At 41.6% G+C, this 22,295-nt stretch overlaps 1 protein-coding gene across 2 annotated transcripts in view; it reads left to right on the forward strand.

Moving 5' to 3' along the window:
* Positions 1-12,286: 12,286 nt before the first annotated feature.
* LOC142497944 (phospholipase A2 inhibitor gamma subunit B-like) overlaps positions 12,287-22,295 on the forward strand; it is a 48,499-nt gene continuing 38,490 nt past the window's right edge. The window contains exons 1-2 of one of the 2 annotated variants that reach the window (XM_075606416.1): positions 12,287-12,403; positions 17,176-17,289. In XM_075606416.1, coding sequence (XP_075462531.1) covers positions 12,352-12,403; positions 17,176-17,289 — 166 coding nt within the window. In that variant the 5' untranslated portion in view covers positions 12,287-12,351. The remainder of the gene's footprint in view (positions 12,404-17,175; positions 17,290-22,295) is intronic. The other variant, XM_075606417.1, reaches the window with a different exon arrangement.

Raw genomic sequence — 22,295 nt, forward strand, 5'->3', positions numbered from 1 at the left:
GAATAAAGTCTTAAAGTCAAGCTTAGATGAATCATGTTACATGATGAATCTCAGATGGAACTGCCTCCCGATCGGATGCAGGGATTCTTATGCAATACAAATCCCTTTCTTTAACCCATGCAGCCAATCACTTCCATGGGAACAATATTCCCCACCTATCCTGGAGCTGCCCATACTTGGCAAACCTGGTAGTGGGGCTTCTTAGTTTGCTAAGGGCATGTGCGAACTTCACACCTTTCCCGCTTAGCATACCAGACCCGGCCCCCTTTCCAGGAGACATTTTGTCTAAGCTGGTGGACATCTGGCCCATTTGCCTGGATATTATTAAGAGGGGGATACTTGGAATTACTCCTCCCCACTTAATACTCTAGTGAGTGGGAGTCTTTCAACCACAGACGTTTTCCAGTCATCCTGGCATCAAACCAGCGGGATGCTATAGAAGTCCAGGGCTGAATATGCACAATTACCTTGTAGGAATGTCCTGCCATACACGACAGTACTTGTAAATTAACTGTTCCCTCTGTTCCGGGTGTCTGAATGAAAATCCCAATATGCCTAACATGTTGGTACAATTAAAATAGGGGGACTGTAATTCATCAATTTTTAGTTAACTATGTACAATTTGCGTTATATACTTTTCCATGATTTTACCCAACCAGCGCTCACAGCAAATCTCAGCGCGCTACAAGCTTCCTAGCGAGTGTTAGCTAAAAGCCATGTGCTATGCTGAGAGTTGCTGGGTTTTAAAACCATTTTTCCTTTGCACGGTTTACAGGGAAACACTGCTACAGTTACGCATTACATAGTTAGGTTGCGTATTCTTCTCGCCACCTTATACCTGATGGGAGACACACATACAGTTTAATCACAATCACAGTGTTACAGCCCTTACTGGGTTGGGGCACCCAGCTGGGCAAAATACCTTTATTATGGGCCTGGGTACCCCTTCACCGCCACAGAGGCAACTTACGTTGCTTGATTTACCATGGGGATACATTGGATTATAAATAAGAAGATAGAAGATAGAAGAAAAGAAGAAAAGAATAACAGAAGAAGATAGAAGATGAAAGAAAAAAATGTTGTACCTGATGCTGATATTCCATGAAATTGGAGTGGATGACGTCGTTTGTCGAGAGCTTCCTGATATGCCAGGATTCGGAGGGTGAAGACTTCTAAAGGTAAGATAAATATTGATTGTATGTACAGTCGTAAAACCATAGAATTCAAAGAGGGTGTAGTTTCTTTTTCACACAACTGTAATGGTCTTTTTTCAGGATTTTTGCTTGTATTTATTTCGTTTTATATTTTGCGTTGCCCATTGACTGCTAATGTTTTAATTTGTGCCTCTTTAGGGTACAGATAAATATATTGACAGGCAATGCATTTTTTGGAAAATGATTGTTTACAATAAATTGATTGTTACTTTTTCTATTTCTGTTTATTGTTTTCACTAAATTGTTTCATATTTGGAGGGCTTGTTTTTATAACATTTTTGGATTGGTTAGTGGTTTTATGTCATGAATTGTTTTGTTGGTTAGGTGTTTATTTAATTGTATTCTAGTATTTTAGTATAACATAATTTGTATTCTTTTGCGGTTTTGGTGTTAGAATAATTTTATTGATGTGTAGTAGAGGTTTTTAGTTATTTTATTGCTGTGGTGTATAGGTGCTTGTGTATTTACTTACTTACTGTGTATTTTTGTCATATTGGATGTAAACAGAAGTAAAAAAAGCTCCCTATTGTGTCACACTAAAGAGACACCCCTTAGCAGAACTACAAATACATTTTGTTGCTATATTATCTTAAAATATAGACGTAGTGGAGTAAACACATAACAAGAACCGAGATAAAATAATTTAAAACAAATTAAAATAAGGAGAGGTATCAGTATGCTTAAACAAAACACTAATTATTGGGGTTGTGAAGATAACTGCCAGCTGAGTGAATCTTATCATAATTATACAATTAAATTAATTGTGACTACAGTTAAACTTCTGATTGTCCCAATGCATCAAAGAATGGTCCTATATGCAAAGAACTACCTTATTCAATGATAAGGTGTAAAATTCTAACCCAATCTCCTATATTAGATATGTACCTGAAAATATATTGTCATTGAGGGTCAGAAACCTAATGGGATGTTAGATATACTTATAATATAACCATACTGCTAAATTGTTTGGTGGGCATCTATAATTACTAATTGAGATAGTGCTCAGCCTTGCACCTATGTTGTTTCACTTGAGTGATAGAGTATACCCATACCCTTGTGCACAAAAACGTAGTACCAGAGAAGCAGGTTCTGAATGATTGAACCTGTAGATATGAATAGTAAAAGGTATTTATGACTTCTAATTGAGAGTATTCAGGCTTGATATTGTGTAGCTTCACTTGAGTAAGACAATGTACCCCCACCCTTGTCCACAAAAGTTAGTACCAGAGTAACAGGTTCAGAATGATTGAACCTGTAGATCTGTATAGTGAACTAGAATTTAAGCAATCTTATAACAGGAGACTCTAGCAGGTGGTCATTGGAGCTCCATAGTAAATAGCATAAAGGATGGTATCTACAGTATACTATAATTCTAAGTTAGATTCCGTTTTCCATTCGTTTGTATGTCAGAAGCATTGAAATCTCACAAACGGCACAACGTAGCACCACAAAACTTTCACTGTACATTCTGCTGCGAATTTGTAGGTCAACGCAACTATTTTGAGCTTCCAATGTGACTCACCCCCCCAGGGTGTTTGTGTGACGTGTGTGGCGTGTGTGTTACGTGCACGTCTGTGTGTGTGTGACGTGTGTGTGGCGTGCATGTGTGTGGCGTGCATATGTGGGACGTGCGTGTGTGGTGTGACGTGTGTGTGTGTGTGTGGTGTGACGTGTGTGTGTGACATGTTTGTGTGTGACTTTTGTGTGTGTGTGTGTGACTTGTGTGTGATGTGTGTGTGTGTGTGTGTGTGTGACGTGTGTGTGTGTGTGACATGTGTGTGTAATGTGTGCGTGTGACGTGTGTGTGTGTGTGAGAGAGAGAGGGATGGAGAGTGTGAGGAGGGGGAGGGGAAAATAATCTGGGCTCGATGCCAAACTTTCTCAGAGTTAATATAAGATAAGGTTTGTTGTTTATTGTATTACAACAAAATAACCAGAAACATCATAAGCAAAATTGCAAAGACAATGAGCTAATTTGTAAGCTAACAGTAAACTAACAGTAAACTAACAATCCATTTCTACCTATGCAGAGATTATTTAGTTAGTATGCCCGTCATACTCACGAACACAAAAGATATGATAGGTCACGCCAGTCTCATCTAGGTCTCGTCTCAGTGTGGTTTTCCACTTCGGTTCTAATCAATAAGGTGTCACGCTGACCTTATATTGTGTGTCTATTGTTTAATGCGTATGTGATGGACGAGTGACATGTGACCATCTTCTGTGGCTACTGACGTGTGTTACTGGCATTTACAGTTTGACCACAGCGTGTTTACAACTCAAACAACTTCTGCTTTAATGCGTATATACCTGTGTCCCAACAACATATGTCTTAACACTATATCCTGTCCACTTCTTAGCAAAACAAAGAATCATAGCTGCACAAATTCTAGTAACTGATATTATTTCCAAGGCAAGAAAAATAGCAAATATTCTGACAGTATGCTCTAAGCTGTACTAAAACATATGATTATACTATATATGTACCTGTAACCTATAACAATTATGCTATATATACTGTATGCTACCTGTAATCCATAACAAAAGGGAGAGGAGAGAGAAGGGGGGAGAGAGGGAGAGAAGAGAGAAGGGGCACAGAAAAGAGAAGAAAGGCGAGGAGACAGGAGGAGGAAGAGAGGACAAAAAAGGAGGGAGAGAGGGAGAGAGGGAGAGAGGGAGAGGAGAGAAGGTAGAGAGAGACATTGATTCGTAGGGTTGATGTGAGATGCGGAGGGAGGGGGGTGATGTGAGATACAGGGGGGGTGATGTTTAAAACAAAATCATTACAAAATATATACACATTCTTTATTCAAAAGTATGAGTTAGTTATTATTTATTACCCCTACTGCTTTATACGACTATTTTGTTATTTATCAAACATGTGTCATCCAGATGGGGTTACCTGTAATTTTACGAAATACTTAAAGGGTTCCTCCAAACAAAAAAGGTTGGGAATCACTTGTGTGTGAGATGTGGGGGGGAGATGTGGCAGCGGGGGGTGGGGGGGAAGAGGGGGAGATGTGCCAGATAGCGGGGGGAGATGTACCAACGGGTGCAGGGGAGTGGAGACGGGGATATGTGCCACCAGCGAGGGGACTTGTGCCGCCAGCGGGGGTGGGGCGGGGGGTGGGGACATGTTCTGGCAGCAGGGGGAGACACACAGACAGGCACACATACACATATACACACACACAGACAGACACACACACACAGAGAAAAAATTCACCCCGCACTACATCCAGCAGTGGGGGGGGGGGGGAATAGGGAGATGTGCCGGCAGCAGGGGGGGAGGGGGATATGTATTCAATATTACATTCCCCGGACGAAACCGGGTACAAAAGCTAGTATATATATATATATAGAAGCAAAGTAGGATCAGTGTCAGAGCATTGTGTCTCACACGGGCGAAGGCTCCAAAACGCTCTGACTGGATAAGGCACCCAAACGTCTCCAATAAGCCTGCGCACCAGGGAGTGACGATGGATGTTCCCTACATACGTTTCACCTGTTTGGCTTCATCGATAAAGTCAAGATTGTAAATTTGGAAGAAGAGGCGACCTACTGTATGTTTGTAATATTCATTTTCCCATGACTATCCTGTACAAATAAATATACTTTTTCTTTAACTTCATGAGAATCATTGAAACACCCCCACCCCCAAAGAAAAATTACAATAATATACTGTACAGTGCAGTATACATTACAGTACAATTAAGAAGGAGGGAGGTCCCGGAGGTCCAATTGAGGGAGGTCCCTGCAGCCCCCATTGTTTGTTGAGCAGTGCACCGTTATTGGACCTCCGGGACCTCCCTCCTTCTTCACTACACCCAGCGTGATGCACGCATCCAGCTGACACAGAGCTGTGCTGCAAAGGGAGACTGACACTGGCATGTAAGGTAGGTACCCATGTTTTCTGCTGGGGAATTGCCTAATACCTCTATGGTATATATAGAGCTTTGAGCAACCCTTCAGCATTATTGGTACTATTACCTTGTCCAGATTGTCTGATAGAGTCTCCCCAGCACTTATGTATGCCCTACAGCACATGGATTACAAACAATAAGGCTGCTATCAATCCCCATGCCTGGGACAGCTGAGACCTGATTGGGGGCTTATACCCCTCACCCAATTGTCATTTACAGTACAATTACAAAGGAAGTGATTGTAAGAATGGCAAAAATTGACCTATTTTGTAACGTTAAATTTAAATTCCAATGAGACATACACGCACGTGCCTACATGTGATGATGCATATGCATTTCAACAAGGTTCCAATGAGACATACACGCATGCGCATAAAATAAAAACAGTATGAAAAGAAGAGCAAGCCTAGCAAAAGTTGAAAGTATTTAATAATAAATAATAAATATAGAATAAAAGATATCAATTTTTATTTTTCAGGTTTCTTATAACAGTTAATTAAACATGCAAGTGTATTGTACTTATACTGCAAAATGCAACGTCAAAAAGTAGTGATTATTACAGTACAATGTAAAAAGTATTGACTATGAAAACAGCTGCATACTGTATAAGGTTTTCTATAAAGCTCGCAATTATTCTATCCTAATCAATAAAAATTGCACTGTCACTAAATTGTTGCCTACTTGGATTTTTAAATTAGATTCACAATGCGCAAGCAACATTTCAAAAAAGCAATATTATAGTTCCATCGAAATCCCTCCTTTTGCCTTTTTCTGCTTCATGTCAAAGTTTCTTTTCTGCTTCAAGTCGCGGCATTGGGAATTAAAGCAGCAGTTCAAGCAATATCCTACATGTGTGTCTGTATGATGAGAACAAACTTCTGATAGACTCTGGCTCTTGAGCCCCACCCTCTCCCTAGCTATCCACTAATTGTATCTACTGTAGTACCTGCTCAGTCAATCATACATTTTCAATAATTGTGCAATAATTAAATTAAATAACTCTGAGCAAAGCAATTGATTACAGGGGAACGGACCGATCTGCAGCTTACTGTAAATAATCACTTGTCTGTGTGCATAATGTATTGATGCACATACGTACAGTACAGTATTGTTTAAAAAAAAATTTTTTTTAAATACAACAGCTTGAACTGCAGCTTTAAACTTAATACTGTACTTTATAGTGTAATGTATACTGTAGTACATTATATTTACCTTCATTATAGACTTTGCCAAACGGGTGGTGATGAGCCACTGTCACTCCTGTAGTCTTCATTATAGTTGACAGGTGGCAGCAGGCCTGCTACACCTGTAGTTGACAGCTGATGAAGCTGGAAATCTTTTTGGTACATGCAAGCTTGCTGGTACCTGTACGTGAAATCAGGCTCAGGCTGGAAATTTTGCAGATATTCCGGTGGGGACAGATAGCAAGGATTGCAGTTCACTAGGTTTACACTGACAGTCGGACCTTTAATGTAAGACGGTGCTGGTGCTGGTGATGGGGCTTTTGCCGGCACATTGCGGGATTGGGATTGATGAATTTTATATGGATTAAACTCAACCTTTCTTCTTTTGAAGTTGCAGTGATCAAACATACTCTGCAATTCTTGTATCACCCCCCAATACCCGCTTGTATCTCCAGCAGGGGGGAAATGCGAAAAGAACACTGATCGGTGCTTAAGGTTTTTCTCATCGCACACTTCCACCCAGGAACGTGGCAACAGTCGCCATGTTATGTGCTGCAGCATTAATTGCAGAACATATTAAAAATGCATAACTACAGTCAGGTTTTTTATACATCTGCAGTGTACTCATTGTGCCCAGTCCAGTTCAGTCAGAAATTGGGCAAAGACAAAGTAGGAATGTAAAAAAAAAATCATACAGCATTGCCTTTTAGAGGTCTTTATTAAGAAACACCTTCATTTGATAACGTCTTCGGCGTCTTGTGACCAATGCAACTGCAGCTGAGGGGCAATTTCTCTCTGGTGAAGCAATACTGGCTTTGTGAAAGTCCATGTCTTCCTCAGTTGTGTCTTTGACCGACCGTCCATCGGTAGCCCATAGCTATGACACCGGTCACAATCCTGGCTCGGTCTCATGACCGGTACTATCCTGATTGCTTGTCCATGTTTGCCCGCAGGCACTAAGCTAAGGGTTAAAGGGAACCTGTGTTTTCTATGCCTTGTGAAATGTGTGTAAATTACTGCTTGTTTTGGGAGCTGCAATCTTCTAGTTTCCTGCTATGTTATAAGACCCAGCAAAGTTTATAACATAGGCTCAATCGATCCCACTGATGCCACCAGTAAATAAGCCTGTCACAGAAGACCAGGTTTATCAACACCTTTTTATACTGGGATCATTGATTGACCAAAGCAAGGAGGTAAAATAAATGGTAATTTAATTCAAGAAAATACATACACATGTAACACAATTTATAGGGTTACCACACTTACTGGGAACAGGGCTAATGAATAAATCTATACTTAGAACGAAATTCGCAAATATGACCTCTGTAGGAGCTTTTTCCTTGACTGCTAGGTACTCATAAAAGTCCTGGAACTTATTTCGGCATGCAATGCCAGACGCGACCTCTATGTTCTTCCGAAGTGGGACTTAGAAGAATTCTTGAGTCAAAATCTTTGAAGCCGGTTCGCGTCTATTCAGTACAGAGCATCTTTAAATTTCTCGCTGATGGTTTGGCACTTGGAATCTCCGCTTCTCATTTGCTGCAAGGTTTCTTATAGGTTTCAGCGTCCCATTCATAAACCTCTACAGCCTATCAGAGCGTGGGAATTCTCCTGCCAGCCAATCTCTGATTCGCTGATATTGTAAAGCCGGGAGGGCACCTTTTTTCAGTCTGTAAAGGGGCATGCGCCAACCTGGCATTTCTACATTTTTGCATACTGAGCCCGCCCACTGCCAAGGCTCCACAGAATCGGGGTTATAGCAAATGGTGGCCGGATAGCCCTGTGTTAGCCCAGGATATGGGTACTCAAGCAGAACCCCTCCTGTTCTAACACATTGGCATCCCTGAGGGATTCAACTCCTGACTCCACATAGACCCATAGGCACCAAGCTTGGTAGCCAGTTGGTCTCTTGGAATCCATGACTTGGAAATCCCACAGTTCATTTACAGGCTAACAGTATATATACCTATTAAATATAACTATTTTAATAACATATACTGTGTCTGTCTTCTGTATAAAAATGTATAAAAAACATATATAAAACAGAATACTTCAAGTTAAAAATGCACCAATGTCTATATCAACATTTAAACCCTTTGGAGTGAGGGTTTGCATTTTCTGGATCCAGAATGTTTCTCTTTTTGCTAAATTATTTAGTCTATTCCCACCTCTCCAATGTGCGGGAACATGCTCTATGCCTTTAAATGTGAGAGTCCTAGGATCCGAAATGTGATGCATATTAAAATGTTTAGAGACATTGCGCGTTAAAACATTTTTCTTGATATTTAAAAGATGCTCTAACATCCGTACTTTTAAAGCCCTGGAGGTTCGCTCTATGTAGTGGAGGCCACAAGGGCACTCCAAAACATATTCTGTTTTATATATGTTTTTTATACATTTTTGATGACTTAACGCAGTCTGCTCTCCTTTTCATCACTCTCCTCTCAGATATCTTCTAAAATCCTTGCGCCATATGCGTCGTTAGTTATGTATTTTATATTTGTTATATAAATAAATATTGTATGTAGACTAGGGGTTTTTATATATATATATTTTATATATATATATTTATATATTTTTTATCACTGTCAATTCTTTATGTATTTATGTATTCATTATCCATTACGAACTCTATTATGTTCATACATTTATATAATTGATTATTGCCCAGCCCATCAGAGTAGCCAATAGCTTAATTGGTGGTACTATATATATGGGAGGTCTGTGGGGTTAACCTTTATGATTCCAGTGGCAATCGCTACGAAACGCGTAGAATCGAATCTGTTCTACTTGTTGGAGGACAGTGTTTGGAGAGAATTAGTGTGAGGAGGTGCTGGCAAGAAAGCTGTGGAGATTGGAGCGGTAGAGAGCCTCTTCCGCCCTGACCGCCGCGTCACAGGAAGTGACGTCACCGGATGTGACGCATGCGGAAGGATCTCTGAGTGATTGTATCAGCAGCGTCTCCCTCACGAGTCACCAACGGTCCTCTCCAACGCCTGTATACTTTGTACAAATGTGAGTGTATTACCATTGTGTCTTATGTACTATACTATTGTGTGCTCTCTTTCTTTGCTACATCCCTGGGAGGTACACTCAGCATGTATGGACACATCTAGCCCACCTGACATACAGCTCTAGCATTACCAGCATCAGATGTATGGACACATCTAGCCCACCTGACATACAGCTCTAACAATACCAATACCAGAGGGCTTCCACCATTAAAGGGCTCTTGTCAGAGAGAGAAGGATCTCTGACACGTCTGTTACCAGTCCATTCATTGTGAGTGAGACCTATTTAGAGGTTATTGTTGGCACATACATTTATTTATTGATCTGCACTATTATTATTTCTTCCACTTTTCTTCCCTCTATAATATCTCGAGATCTGAGCGCTCCCCCCACCTGGAAGATATCAGTATATATACCTATTAAATATAACTATTTTAATAACATATACTGTGTTCTGTCTTCTGTATGATCAAATGTATAAGTTCCTATTCTGGTGTCAGGGATGGAGTGAGGGTATAATTTTCCTACACCGAGAAGACTCATTCTTGGCACAATTTAGAAATAACTTTTAAAACTTTGGTCACATAAAAATCATACTCAGCTTTATCACATAGCTGGAGCACCCCCTGGACCCCTATACCAGGTTCAGGGTACCTGGGCATGTATCTAGGTACCCCTCCTTATACTAGAGACCCCCTGTTATACTTTACTTTAATGTCGCAAAATTTGCACACAGTCCCAGTAATACATTTCTGACATCTGGGTCCAAGAGCTGACACTCTAGAACCCCAACACGTGACTCAGGGGTAACCAAGTGGGCTTAACCTTTATTAGTGAGCCTGTTAACCCTTTCACTGTTACTCTCCCAAAGATCCATTAGACTTTGAAATCCCAGAAAACCTATCATATCGAGCATTGGATCTTTCGGAGATGGTCTCTCACGTTACTGTATATTGTTTCTTCCAACCATTTATGAGGACATTGACTTCTCATGTTCTGGAGACCAATTCATCCAATTAAATGTTTCAAACAATTTATATGGGGTACTCTTGTTGTAACCTCACCATTTTCTATTATTGAACATAACTTGGAGATTACTTTGTTCGTAATTTTTATCAAATAATGTTTGTGATAATATATATTCTTTATCACATAATATTTGTATTTATTTTCTTCATTCTTAATTCCGGTTAATTTATTTTATCAGATCATTGTCTCTATGGACACCATACACTTGGTATTTTTTTATTCATTGTGTAGTATGCATCACACCACCATTGTTGGTGCTATGCTGTTTGTGTACATGGTGATGTAATTGTTCTCCTGATATGTGTCTTGCATTCTGATCTACTGTATGGCAATTTGCGGATGATGTGGAACACAATTCACAATGAAGGGGTGTAAGGTTTATGCTTTTACTGATGTTTGTTACTCCTTGAAAAAACACCCATACTGTACTGTAGGTGTGAAACACGTTGGAAGATGGTTTGTCTCCTGTTTTAAATGACTCAAATAAAATGATTTATTTATGCTGCTGATTAGCAGTCTTAGACAGTTCTTCTTCTTATTTCACATCCCACATTTTCTGGAGGCCAGTCTGCATCAGCCAATGTGATTGACTGTCTACAACACTATTCCTTCTTGATTGGCCACTTAAAAATCGTGTGTGCCATGATTTTTCACCCCAGATAAACCTCATTGGCTTATTTAAAATCCCAAATTGGTATGATGTTGCCTGGACACACTGCTGTTTTTATTAAAATACTCAGCTCATATGGACAGTTTACAATCCGACACTGGGTAATTGTCCGATTCTATCATATCCGGCATTAAACAAAACAGAGGCCCACCAACTTCAACTAGACTCATTTTCAGATAAGCTTTGCCCTATCACAAGCCTCACCTTGGAGCTTAACCCCTTAGAATTCCTAGATTTAGAAAACTAGTTTCATGTGCCAATCTCCCCGTATATTTTGGATTTCTTTGTACCTGCTTTCAATTAGTGTGACTGTGCGTATTGGTGACACTTTTGTTAACTGTTACATTTTCCTGTGATAACTACAGTATCCATTTTAAAGTTAGGAGAATCCATTACGAACAATTAAATAAATGCCATATGCAGAGCAAATGTGAATGTTGGTGAAAAATTTGCTCACCTCATTAAATTACTTGATAATATCTATTTCCTGTTGGCAGCGAAGCACTTTAATAAAATTATGGCTAACATGTGTTAATAATATTGACATAATGAAAAAAATGAGAATTTACAGTAGTTATCTGCAGTCACTACCAGTGTGCCAGGTGCCAATTCATTTGTTAAAATAGTTTGTAGTGGTATATGTGCTCAAACGCTGGATCAACGTGTAAATGTACTCAGTATATCATGCATAAACAGAGACACGGGCATGAGGCTAGTGATATATAATCAATAGAAACAGCGAGTGTAAACTCTCAAGTAGTATATAAGGTCCATAAAGAGACACAGTAACCCTGAAGGTATGAGCTAGTGGGCATGAACCCACCCCTCAAGACCTTATTGGGATAGTCCCTGGACTTCTATTATAATATGAGATACACTTCATACTGTATATAAAAATATACTCACATTTGTGATGCAGCTCTGTCCTGTGCCTCCAGTTTGGGTGTGCTGCCAATAATTGGATCAGAAGAGACAAAAATTAAAGTATAGCGCACAGCCAAGAGAGTGGGACTCCTTGATAAAGTGCAATCGTGCACAAAACGAGTAGGAGGGTTGCTACACCTCCATTTTTTAATTTGGACATAATAAAGTAATATTGTATTCAGGTTCTTGACCCACTCTCTTGGCTGTTTGACATATTCCAATTCTTGCCAATTATTTTGTTGACTTTCTCAATCCTTACATCCCTGCCACGTCAACTAACTTTGATCCAAATGTCTTATGTAATCCTCTGTAACATCGGTATAAATATCAGGACCGGAGCCTGTGTTGCTCCAACCAAAAGAAGAAAACACAAGAACACAAAAAACTTCTATCAAAATGAAGTCTTTCCTTTGCACTCTCTCTATCTTCTTGGGTCTAATGACGACAGGTGAGTTATTTATTCAATATCTTAATTTCCATGTACCAAAATGTTTACAATTTAGCCAAATCAATGATGTGTTATTGGTTTATGCATTAGATATAATAGCATTTGCTGAGTAGTGATATTTATTCTTGCCCTAGTCATACACGATTGAGTGCTCAGGGTGTTATGTATCAAGGTCTCCCATCTATAACTGAATAGCACTAAATTAAACAATGAAACATCAATTCAATTTCCAAATGGATGTTTTTGCATGCTAAATGTGGTGCTATATCTGGTCCACTTTGGCAGCTGCAAGAATATGATATGCAGCCCCCATCAATATCAGTGGTTGAGCCTCACTTCAAAGTTATCAGAAGATAGATGTTACTAACTAACTAATCCTTCCTACGACTCACTAACATCATCCCCAGTTCTTATCAATCCATCATAACAAACATTATGTGACAAATTGTGAACATTGTTATTCTTTGCGGTGGCCCATGACCTAAAAGTATCCTGGCATGTGAGAAAAACATTTTGCATGTTCAATTATATCGGTGCATAGAAACATTATTTATTTATTTATTTATTTATAAAATATTTTACCAGGAAGTAATACATTGAGAGTTACCTCTCGTTTTCAAGTATGTTCTGGGCACAGAGTAAGACAAATAATACATGGTTACAAATACAGTTACATAAATGAACAGGGTATACATTATATACAAGACATTGCGTGAACAGTTAAAGAAAAAATATATATAGGCGTATGAAACAGTTACAGACCAGATTAAAATGTGAGACAGCCTTAGATTTGAAAGAACTTAAACTGGTGGTGGATGTGAGAGTCTCTGGTAGGTTGTTCCAGTTTTGGGGTGCACGGTAGGAGAAGGAGGAACAGCCGGATACTTTGTTGAGCCTTGGGACCATGAACAGTCTTTTGGAGTCTGATCTCAGGTAATAGGTGCTGCATGTGGTAGGGGTGAGGAGCTTGTTCAGGTAGCTGGGTAGCTTGCCCATGAAGAATTTAAAGGCAAGACAGGAAAGGTGAACTTTGCACCTAGACTCTAGTGATGACCAATCTAATTCTTTGAGCATTTCGCAGTGATGTGTGTTACAGTATAGTTGCATTTAGAAACAAAATGACAGATTGAATTGTAAAGGGTGTCAAGTTGCTACGGTGGGTTTGAGGTGCTGAGCCATATACTATGTCTCCATAGTCAATAATTGGCATTAGCATCTGCTGTGCAATACGCTTTCTGACCAGGAGACTTAGGGAGGATTTGTTCCTGTAAAGTACCCCTAGTTTGGCATAGGTCTTGGTTGTCAGGGTATCAATATGCATTCCGAATGTTAAGTGTGAGTCAAACCATAAGCCCAGGTATTTAAAACTAGTGACAGGGTTTAGGGTGGTGTTAGCATTCGTTGTAATCAGAAGCTCAGTCGCTGGAAGCTTTAAAAATTTAGTCTTGGTCCCAAATAACATTGTTACAGTCTTGTCAGTGTTTAATAACAGTTTGTTTTGGGAAATCCAGTTTTTGAGTCTCAAAAAGTCAGACTGAAGTATGTGTTGACGGTCAGAGAGGCTATGGCTGTGTGCATATTGGATTGTGTCATCTGCATACATGTGTATTGAGGCTTCCTTACAAGCTGTGGGAAGATCATTAATGAACACTGAGAAGAATAGGGGCCCCAGAACAGAGCCTTGCAGGACACCACAGGTGATATCCAGGGGGTTGGAGTTAGAGCCTGAGATGGATACATGTTGGGATCTTCCTGATAAGTAGGAATGAAACCAGTTTAAAGCATGCTTCCCTATTCCAGAGCTCTGGAGTTTGTTAAGCAGGATAGCATGATCAACTGTGTCAAAAGCCTATGCAAAATGTAGGAATACTGCACCAGTGAGTTGTCCCCGTTTCATTCCACACTGGATTTCATTGCAAACTTTTAGCAGGGTAGTTATGGTGGAGTGTTTGGGACGAAAGCCAGATTGGAATTGGCTAGGGAAATTTGTCTTGGTATTGAAATCGCTTAATTGGGAGTGGCCACATTTTTCCATGACTTTGGATAGAATTGGGAGAAGTGAGATTGGCCTGTAGTTTGAGACAGTGTTTTTGTCCCCACTTTTGAAGATTGGGACAACTCTGGCAGTTTTCCAGGTCTCAGGGATATGGCCTGCAGACAGGATAGAGTTAATTATGGACGCAATTGGTTTGGCAATGGCTGGGGCACAAAGTCGTAGGAACCTAGATTGTAGTAAGGCAGGTCCGCATTGGCTGCTTAGTTTTAGTTTGAGGAGCGCTTGTATAATCTCCTCTTCAGATACTGGGCCAAATTGAAAATTGTGAGCAATGTTTGGAGGGGGTGGGGCTATGTGTGTACTCTCAGGATGAGATTCAGATTTGTGGTTTGGGCTGCATTTCGCTAATAAGTTAGTGGCACACCCCACAAAGTAATCATTGAATGCATTTGCAATGTCAGTGGGGTTTGTCAGAGTAATATCCCCCTTAGTGATATTACTTGGTTGTTAATGGTTAGGAGGCTGGAATATATTGTTGATAACCTTCCAGTAGTTAGCTTGGTTTGATGTACTTTGGTGGAGATTGTCAGAGTAATATTGTGCTTTTGCATGCCTTGTTTGCCTTGTGTACATGTTCCGCATGCATCTGTAGTGATTGAGATCCTTGGTAGTGCCAGTTACTTTGTAGCTTTTCCACAAGGTATCCCTGAGCTGGAAGAGTGCTATAAGGTCAGTTGTAACCCATGGAAGGTGGGCACCCCGTACTTTTATTTTGCGTAGTGGAGCATGGGTATCGCAGAGTTTTAAGAACTAGGATTGGAAATAGTCGAGCGCAGAATCAGGGTCGGGAATTAAATCGATTCTGTGCCATGGGCAGTTGGTAAGGTCATCCAGAAACTATTGTGGGTTAAAGTTTTTAAATGTTCTAGTGAGGAGAACTTTAGGGCTTGAATAGGGCGGTTTAATTTTCCGTACACAGTACACTATTGCATGGTCACGGAAAATGTCAGGAAGGATGCCAGAGGATTGGATTCTGCTGGGGTTTGAGGAGAGAATCCAGTCTAGCAAGGAATGGTTATGTGATTTCAGGTTTGTCTGTGTGGGTTGGGAAATGAGTTGTGATAGGTTAAGTTTCTTGAGTTGTATCTGGATTTTGTGGTTTTTAGGGTCAAGCCAATTGAAGTTGGAATCCCCAAGAACTAGCAGCTCACTCTTCTCATTCAGAGAGGAAATGGAGTCAAGAAACTGCGTGATATCAGTCATGGATTGTAGAGGGGCTTTAGGGGGGCGGCAGATGCCAGTGAGCAAGATGGTCTTAGAAAAGGGGAGGCAGATTTTGCAAACTAGAATTTCAAAAGAGGGTGGGCTTGGGGGGCAATTTAACAGTGTAAATTGTAAGGTGTCTGCAATATAAAATAACACCCATCCTCCTCTCTTTGACCTATCTCTCCTAAAAATGGAGTATCCCTGAATGGCAATATATGCATCAGGGGTTCTAGGGGTTAGCCATGTTTCTGTAAGAACGATGGCTTTGGGTTTATGCATAAGGCACCATGCCCTTAGTTCGTCCAGTTTGGGCAGCAGGCTCCGGATATTGATATGGGCGACAGATAGCCCTTTTTGGAATTTAAAGGTGGAATTCTCAGGGGCATGAGACAGAGCTGAAATGGGAGGACCTGGGTTAGGTTCAATATCACCTGCTAAAGAGAGTAATAGTATGAGTAGAAATTTGGGTAGTTGTTTGCAAGTTGTAAATTTGTGGTGTTTGCCATTAGAGTGATCAGTGGTTGGTGTGCTGGTTTTAGAGTTCTCCACCAACATTCAGAAGATAGTGCAAGGCTTTTGAGTAGTCCAGGGTGTATGGTGATGTTGGGTGTGGGCCAGGATGGAGGAGTTTGTAGTGGATAGAGGGAGTAACATCTCCATGAGGCCAGGAGAAAGAAAAAAGTTAAGATACATAGCAGGTTCATTATGCCAGAGGTAGGCAGTGCTGCATGGAGCTGTTGTGAGCAAAGTGAGTGTGTGCAGACTAAACAGCAGGGGTGTGCCTGTTCCTAATCAAATGTTTAGCTGCATTGCAATGCTTCACCAATTCAGGGTTTCAGTGTATTGTGCAGTCAGTTTTGGGAGAGGCAGCAGTGAAATAAGTTGTAAAGGGGTGGAGGGTTAAAATATGCAGGTTAGCAAGCATGGGATCATAGTGTAATCTGTATAGCTTACGTTTGTTGTTTTAAGTAATAGAGTTTGCTGAAAGATGCAGTCACCAGTCACCTCTAGTCAAACTACTGTATAGTCTAACTATAACATCACTTAAAAGCTCACTTTAAATGCTTCACTATTTCATGCTAATGCAGTTTCTGCAAATGCAGAAGGGGTATTGATTTTATACAGCTAAAGCAGTCACATGACCCTCCCCCTCCCCAATAAATTAGCTTGTTCCAGTTGGTCAATTAATAGCACTGAGTTAAGAGGGGGGGGGGGGGGGGGGACACCTTTTGATATTCAAACATACTAACTTATATCAATGCTAAAGGCCACTGAATCAATCTTTTAAACAGGACTTATACATCAGGAACATATTTATATGAATGCTAAAGGCCACTGTGTCAAAATGATTTATAATTACATAAAGAGTGTGTGGCATGAAACTCACAAGTCTGTCTAATCAAGATCAGTACATGAGTAAGTGCAGTGCACCATGTGCTCTCCCTTGTGGCCTCAGAGATGCAACTGTACTAACTGGGCTATGTTGCTCTTTCTCTATCTTTTCTTGCAGTTTATTGCATCAAATGTGAACAATGTTGGAGTATCAATTCTGATAAATGTTGTTCTTCAACATATGTTGAATGTACAGGGTCTTGTATAACATACTCACAAAACTCTACCGTTGGTGAGTAATATCTTTACAAAATGAAGTATTGTGAGCCATGTGACTGCAGTAAATGAAACAGGTAAATGTATTTGCCAAGGGAAACATCATTAGATAATGTAAATCTATTGAGATGTTGTAGGTGCAGAGATTAATGGTCTCTTTATGGTTTGAAGGGTACAATCATTGTGGAAGTTTAGGACTCAACAAACCATTCTTTAGTGTAAGTATTGAATTATATATCCTCCTCAGTATTTTAATATGGAACATTTTCAATTGATTGAGAATTTAAAAATTGAAACAATGATTAAGAATACATGTGCTCATAATCTATTTAACCAACGTTGGATGTAGTGGAGAATATTAGGCAAATAAATACATTGGAAGCTTTCCCAATTACTTACTTGTTATGTGATCAGAACAGTCTTTAATAGAGGATAACAACGTTGCTTTGAATTTCAAAGAGAAGAAATGTTCTTCCTGCATAATCATTTCCTATCAAATACATTTATACTTTGGGGGTCATGCAGTAAGTGGCAGAAAATTGTATTCGCCAGGGGTTTGAATTCGCCATGTTTTTGGCATGTTGCCCTCGCTGTATGCAGGAAGGGCCGAATCCCTGGCGAATCAAAGCGAGAGCAACATTGCCAAACATGGCGAGTAACCAATGGCGAGACAGCCTGCCTGGCAAGAAGCTGCCGAGAAGCCATCCCCTGCTGAGATGTGTCTGCCGCAGAGAGAGTTCCGCCTCTCACTCGGCGCAAACATCGGCACATTAAAAAATCTTTTAAATACAATTTTATTCGTAGTGTACATGTGCAGGGGGTCTCTGGAGCTTAACCGCATTGGTTTCAGGTCTGGGGACCCCCTGTTTCCCAAGATACAGGCCCCGTTATGGGGTGCCGTTATCCCTCTGCATTTAAATGTCCTGATCACGTGACCGCGGAATGTAAACAAAGCAGAAGGATACCGGCACCCCATAAAGAGGCCTGTATATCGGGAAGCAGGGGGTACCCGGACCTAAAACCAAAGCGGTTCAGCTCCGGAGACCCTCTGCAAATCTACACTATGAAAAAAACACCCATCTGCTATGGTAACGAAGCAGCATGAATGTTTTTTTAATAATAGTGTACTGTGAGCAGGGGTCCCCTGAGCTGAACCGCATTGATTTGTGGATCAGTGACCCCCTGCTTCCCGAGTTACAGGGCCCGGTATGTGTCATCGGGTGCCAGTGTCGCCACCATCTTTATTGCGTTTCATACGCGACGTGCCCGCTATAAAGATGGTGGTGACACTGGCACCGATGCCCTAAATAGGGGCCTGTAACTCGGGAAGCAGGGGGTCCCTGAGCCACAAATCAATGCGGTTCAGCTAAGGCGACCCCCTGCTCCCGCACAATATTATGAAAACACATTAATGCTGCTTCATTACCAAAGCGGATAGCCGCTAAGGCAATGAAGGGGTTAAAGCATAATAGCATGTTTATTGGGGACAATTGTCCCCAATAAACATTGCAATAAACAACATACAACCCCTGTGCCCCCAACAACCCCTATAACCCCATTACATATAGAACATTTTTGGGATGCACAGCAATGATACTATAGGCCGGCGGTGGCCCTAGGGTGTTTCCCGCAGGCCTGCAGTACCAATTCAGAGAACCCCCCAAAAAATTACAACATATAAATACACCACCCTTAACACATACAGTATAGTAATGTGCAAAATTAATATTATCCACATATGGATAATAGTGAATTTGCCCATTTAAAATACATAAAGAACAATAAATACAATAAATACATATTGCAGTCACCCATGTCCGGCTGGCACGATGAAGGCCATCCTCATCTTCATCACCATCCATGCCCCCTCCGATGCTGCAAAACATAAACAAGAAGAAAAACAGTCAATGTAATGTCCCCTAACCTCTTAATCACCATAGCGGTTATTAACCGCTATTAAGGGGATAACCCACCCTCACCCACCACACTACCCCCCACCCCGTGAGACCTAACCACCCTCACTAACCTAATACCCAGCCGGGAGGCCTGGTATTTGATTGGCATTTGATGCTTTTGATTGGCAGATGAGAATAATTTTATTAGGAAATAGGATTTTGTTTTACTGTGGCTGAAATGGAGAAGTGGTACTGTAGTTCCTCGATTCTAAGACGCCATCGATTGTAAGACGCACCATTGATTTGGCCCTTAAAATCGAGGAAAATTACCTTTTCACTTACCATGTTCCAGGAAAGGTCCCACGTTAGCTAAGGATGAAGCGGCGATGGTGGCGGCAGGAGAGGTCCCACATCTGCAGATTGTTGAAGATGGACAGTGGGTGGGTGTGCGGCAGCGGGACAGGTCCCATGTCTGCAGGCGAATGAAGATAAGAAGACAGCGGACGTGCGGTTGCGGCAGGAGGTCATAATAGCAGGAGAGCTGTGTTGGGGAATGGCTGGGAAGGAGCTCACTGTAACCCCCGGAAGTTGACAGGTGTCTGACTTCTGCTTACAGTTTGCACCTCCCAAGCCGTTCCCCCTATGAGCTCCTGCTCAGCTCTCTTGCTATTATGATCTCCTGCTGCCACCTCCACCGCACGCCCACTATCTTCTTTACTTCATTAACCTGCATACGTGGGACCTCTCCTGCCGCCGCCGCTCTCTTCGTCCTCCGCTGACATGGGACCTTTCCTGAAACATGGTAAGTGAAAAGAGGGGGTTAGTAATGTGGACACTTTTTATTTTGTATTTTTTTAATTCATCGATTCTAAGACGCACCCCGATTTCAGACATGTGAAAATCGGAAAAAAAGTTGCGTCTTAGAATCGAGGAAATAGGGTATTTTTATTTGTGCATGTTTTTGTTAATCCTTAAACATTTCTTTGTATATTGGTTCATCATGTGTATATATATATATATTGTAAGTATATGTATATATATATATATATATATATATATATATATTTATATATATATATATATATATATATATATATTGTGAGGAATCGGGGAGTGCGTCCCTTGCGGCGCATTCCCTCCTCGCTTATCTATAGTACTGCAGTGGCAGCTGCCGAAGATTCGCCCCCCGCTGATGTGCGCATCACCGTTCCTGTTACAGAGCGTGCGCGCACCTGCTCTTTCTATGCACAGTCTCTGAGCATAGCTCCGCCCCTTCGGGACGTGCCGCACCTCCGCTGTGCGCGGTGCACGCGCATGACGGCGTGCAACGAGCCCGAGCTACGTGTCAAGCTTTGCTATGAGCCTTGTCTCCTGCAGCCTATCCTGGCATCTGCGGAGGTCCCGCCTCCGCTCCCTCCCCTACTGGTTCCTGTCTCCCATATAAGACTGCCTCTTCCTGGCATACCTCGCTGAACATAGACTTTGTGTGGCCTTGTGTGTGCCTGACTTGTCCAGCCCTGCCTTGCTTTGATTTCCACAGTTACCTCCCGTGTACCGACCTGGATTCGGATTCTCTCTGGCTCGTGACACCTGGCTTATGGATTAACCTCTCGTGTACCGACCTGGCATTGCATTTGGATTCTCTCTGGCTCTTTACCCCTGGCTTACGGAAAACGACTACGTGTACCTCTCCTACCCTTGGAACCTGGCGAGTATAGGATTAACCCTTTTTCTTCATACCCAGACCCAGCAACGCTACAAACCACCTACTGGGCCCGCCTTCGCTGCTGTGGGTGTGTGGCGTTGTCCTTCCCACCTCAGTGCCGGGGTCAGGTCTTGTCTGTGGGCTCGCACAAGCGTGACATATATATATAATATATATATAGTTGCATGATGAAGCCACTGTACAAATGAATGGGTGAAGGGTGGGTATCGGGCCAGGGTGGCTTAACCCCTTAATTACCTTTGCGGTTATTATCCGATATAGTCATTATGGGGTTAATTGATATCAGAATGTAATTGCAATGTATTGGCTATGTATTTTGTTGGCAACGGAGGGCACGGAATTTGATGTCGAGTGGGATTCATATTGATGAGGTCAGTAGAACTTTATTTATTTTATTATGCTAGTTAATGGGTTTAATAATGGGTAAATAATCTATTATCCCTACCTGGATAATAGTTATTTTGCACATTATTGTACTGTATAAGTTGGGGGGGTGGGTGGGGGGATTGATGTTTTTAATTTATAGGACATGTTTATTTATTTTTTACATACAGGGTTGTTTCCTCAGGTCTGCGGGGGACCTATGGAGACCACCTGAGTTCTCCTTGGACTTCTCACGTTTAAACGGCTGACGGGTCCACGGGGGACACCTGCGTGGAAGAACCGGTGGCCCCACATCTGTATGGGCACCGCGGACCACCTGAGGCCCCTTGTGGGTTTGACCCAGGGCCCCCCAGACAGCTGCAGGTCTACCCGTGGGGACCCCATTGTGGCCCACGGTGACCCGCGCAGACAACGTGGTGGACTATGGCGCCTGGCGGGGAGCATACGTAGGCCTCCAGACCCTGTTTGAAACATGGTGCTGGGCTACTGTAGGTCTGTGAGGTGACCTGTCAGGCCCATCATGGACTCCCGTGGGCCTGGGTTATTAACCCTGTATGTAAAATAATAACTCATGTATTTATGGGGGGCACAGGGGGTGGGCTATGTATTTAATAAATATAATGATGTAAACATCATTTTTTGTGGGGCTGTGTATTGTTTTTATTGTGGGTACTGGGGGTGGGGGAAGGGGGTATTGGCCCAAAGGGTATGTGGGTAGGCCTCCCTCCTGGGTAGTGGCTGAGGTTGGTTAGGCCTCACGGGGTGGGTAGTGGGGGTTAACCCCTTAATGACTGCAGCGGTTAATAACCGCTATGGTGATTAAGGGGTTAGGGGACATTATATTGGCTGTTTTTATTCTTATGTTTTGCAGCATTGGAGGGGGCATGGACGGTGATGAAGATGAGGATGGCCTTCATCGTGGCAGCCGGACAAGGGTGAGTGCAATATGTATTTCATGTATTTATTGTTCTTTATGTATTTTAAATGGACAAATGAACTATTATCCATTTGTGGATA

This window comes from Ascaphus truei, chromosome 6 (genome assembly GCF_040206685.1).
Source record: "Ascaphus truei isolate aAscTru1 chromosome 6, aAscTru1.hap1, whole genome shotgun sequence".
In the NCBI taxonomy this organism is placed as follows: Eukaryota; Metazoa; Chordata; class Amphibia; order Anura; family Ascaphidae; genus Ascaphus; species Ascaphus truei.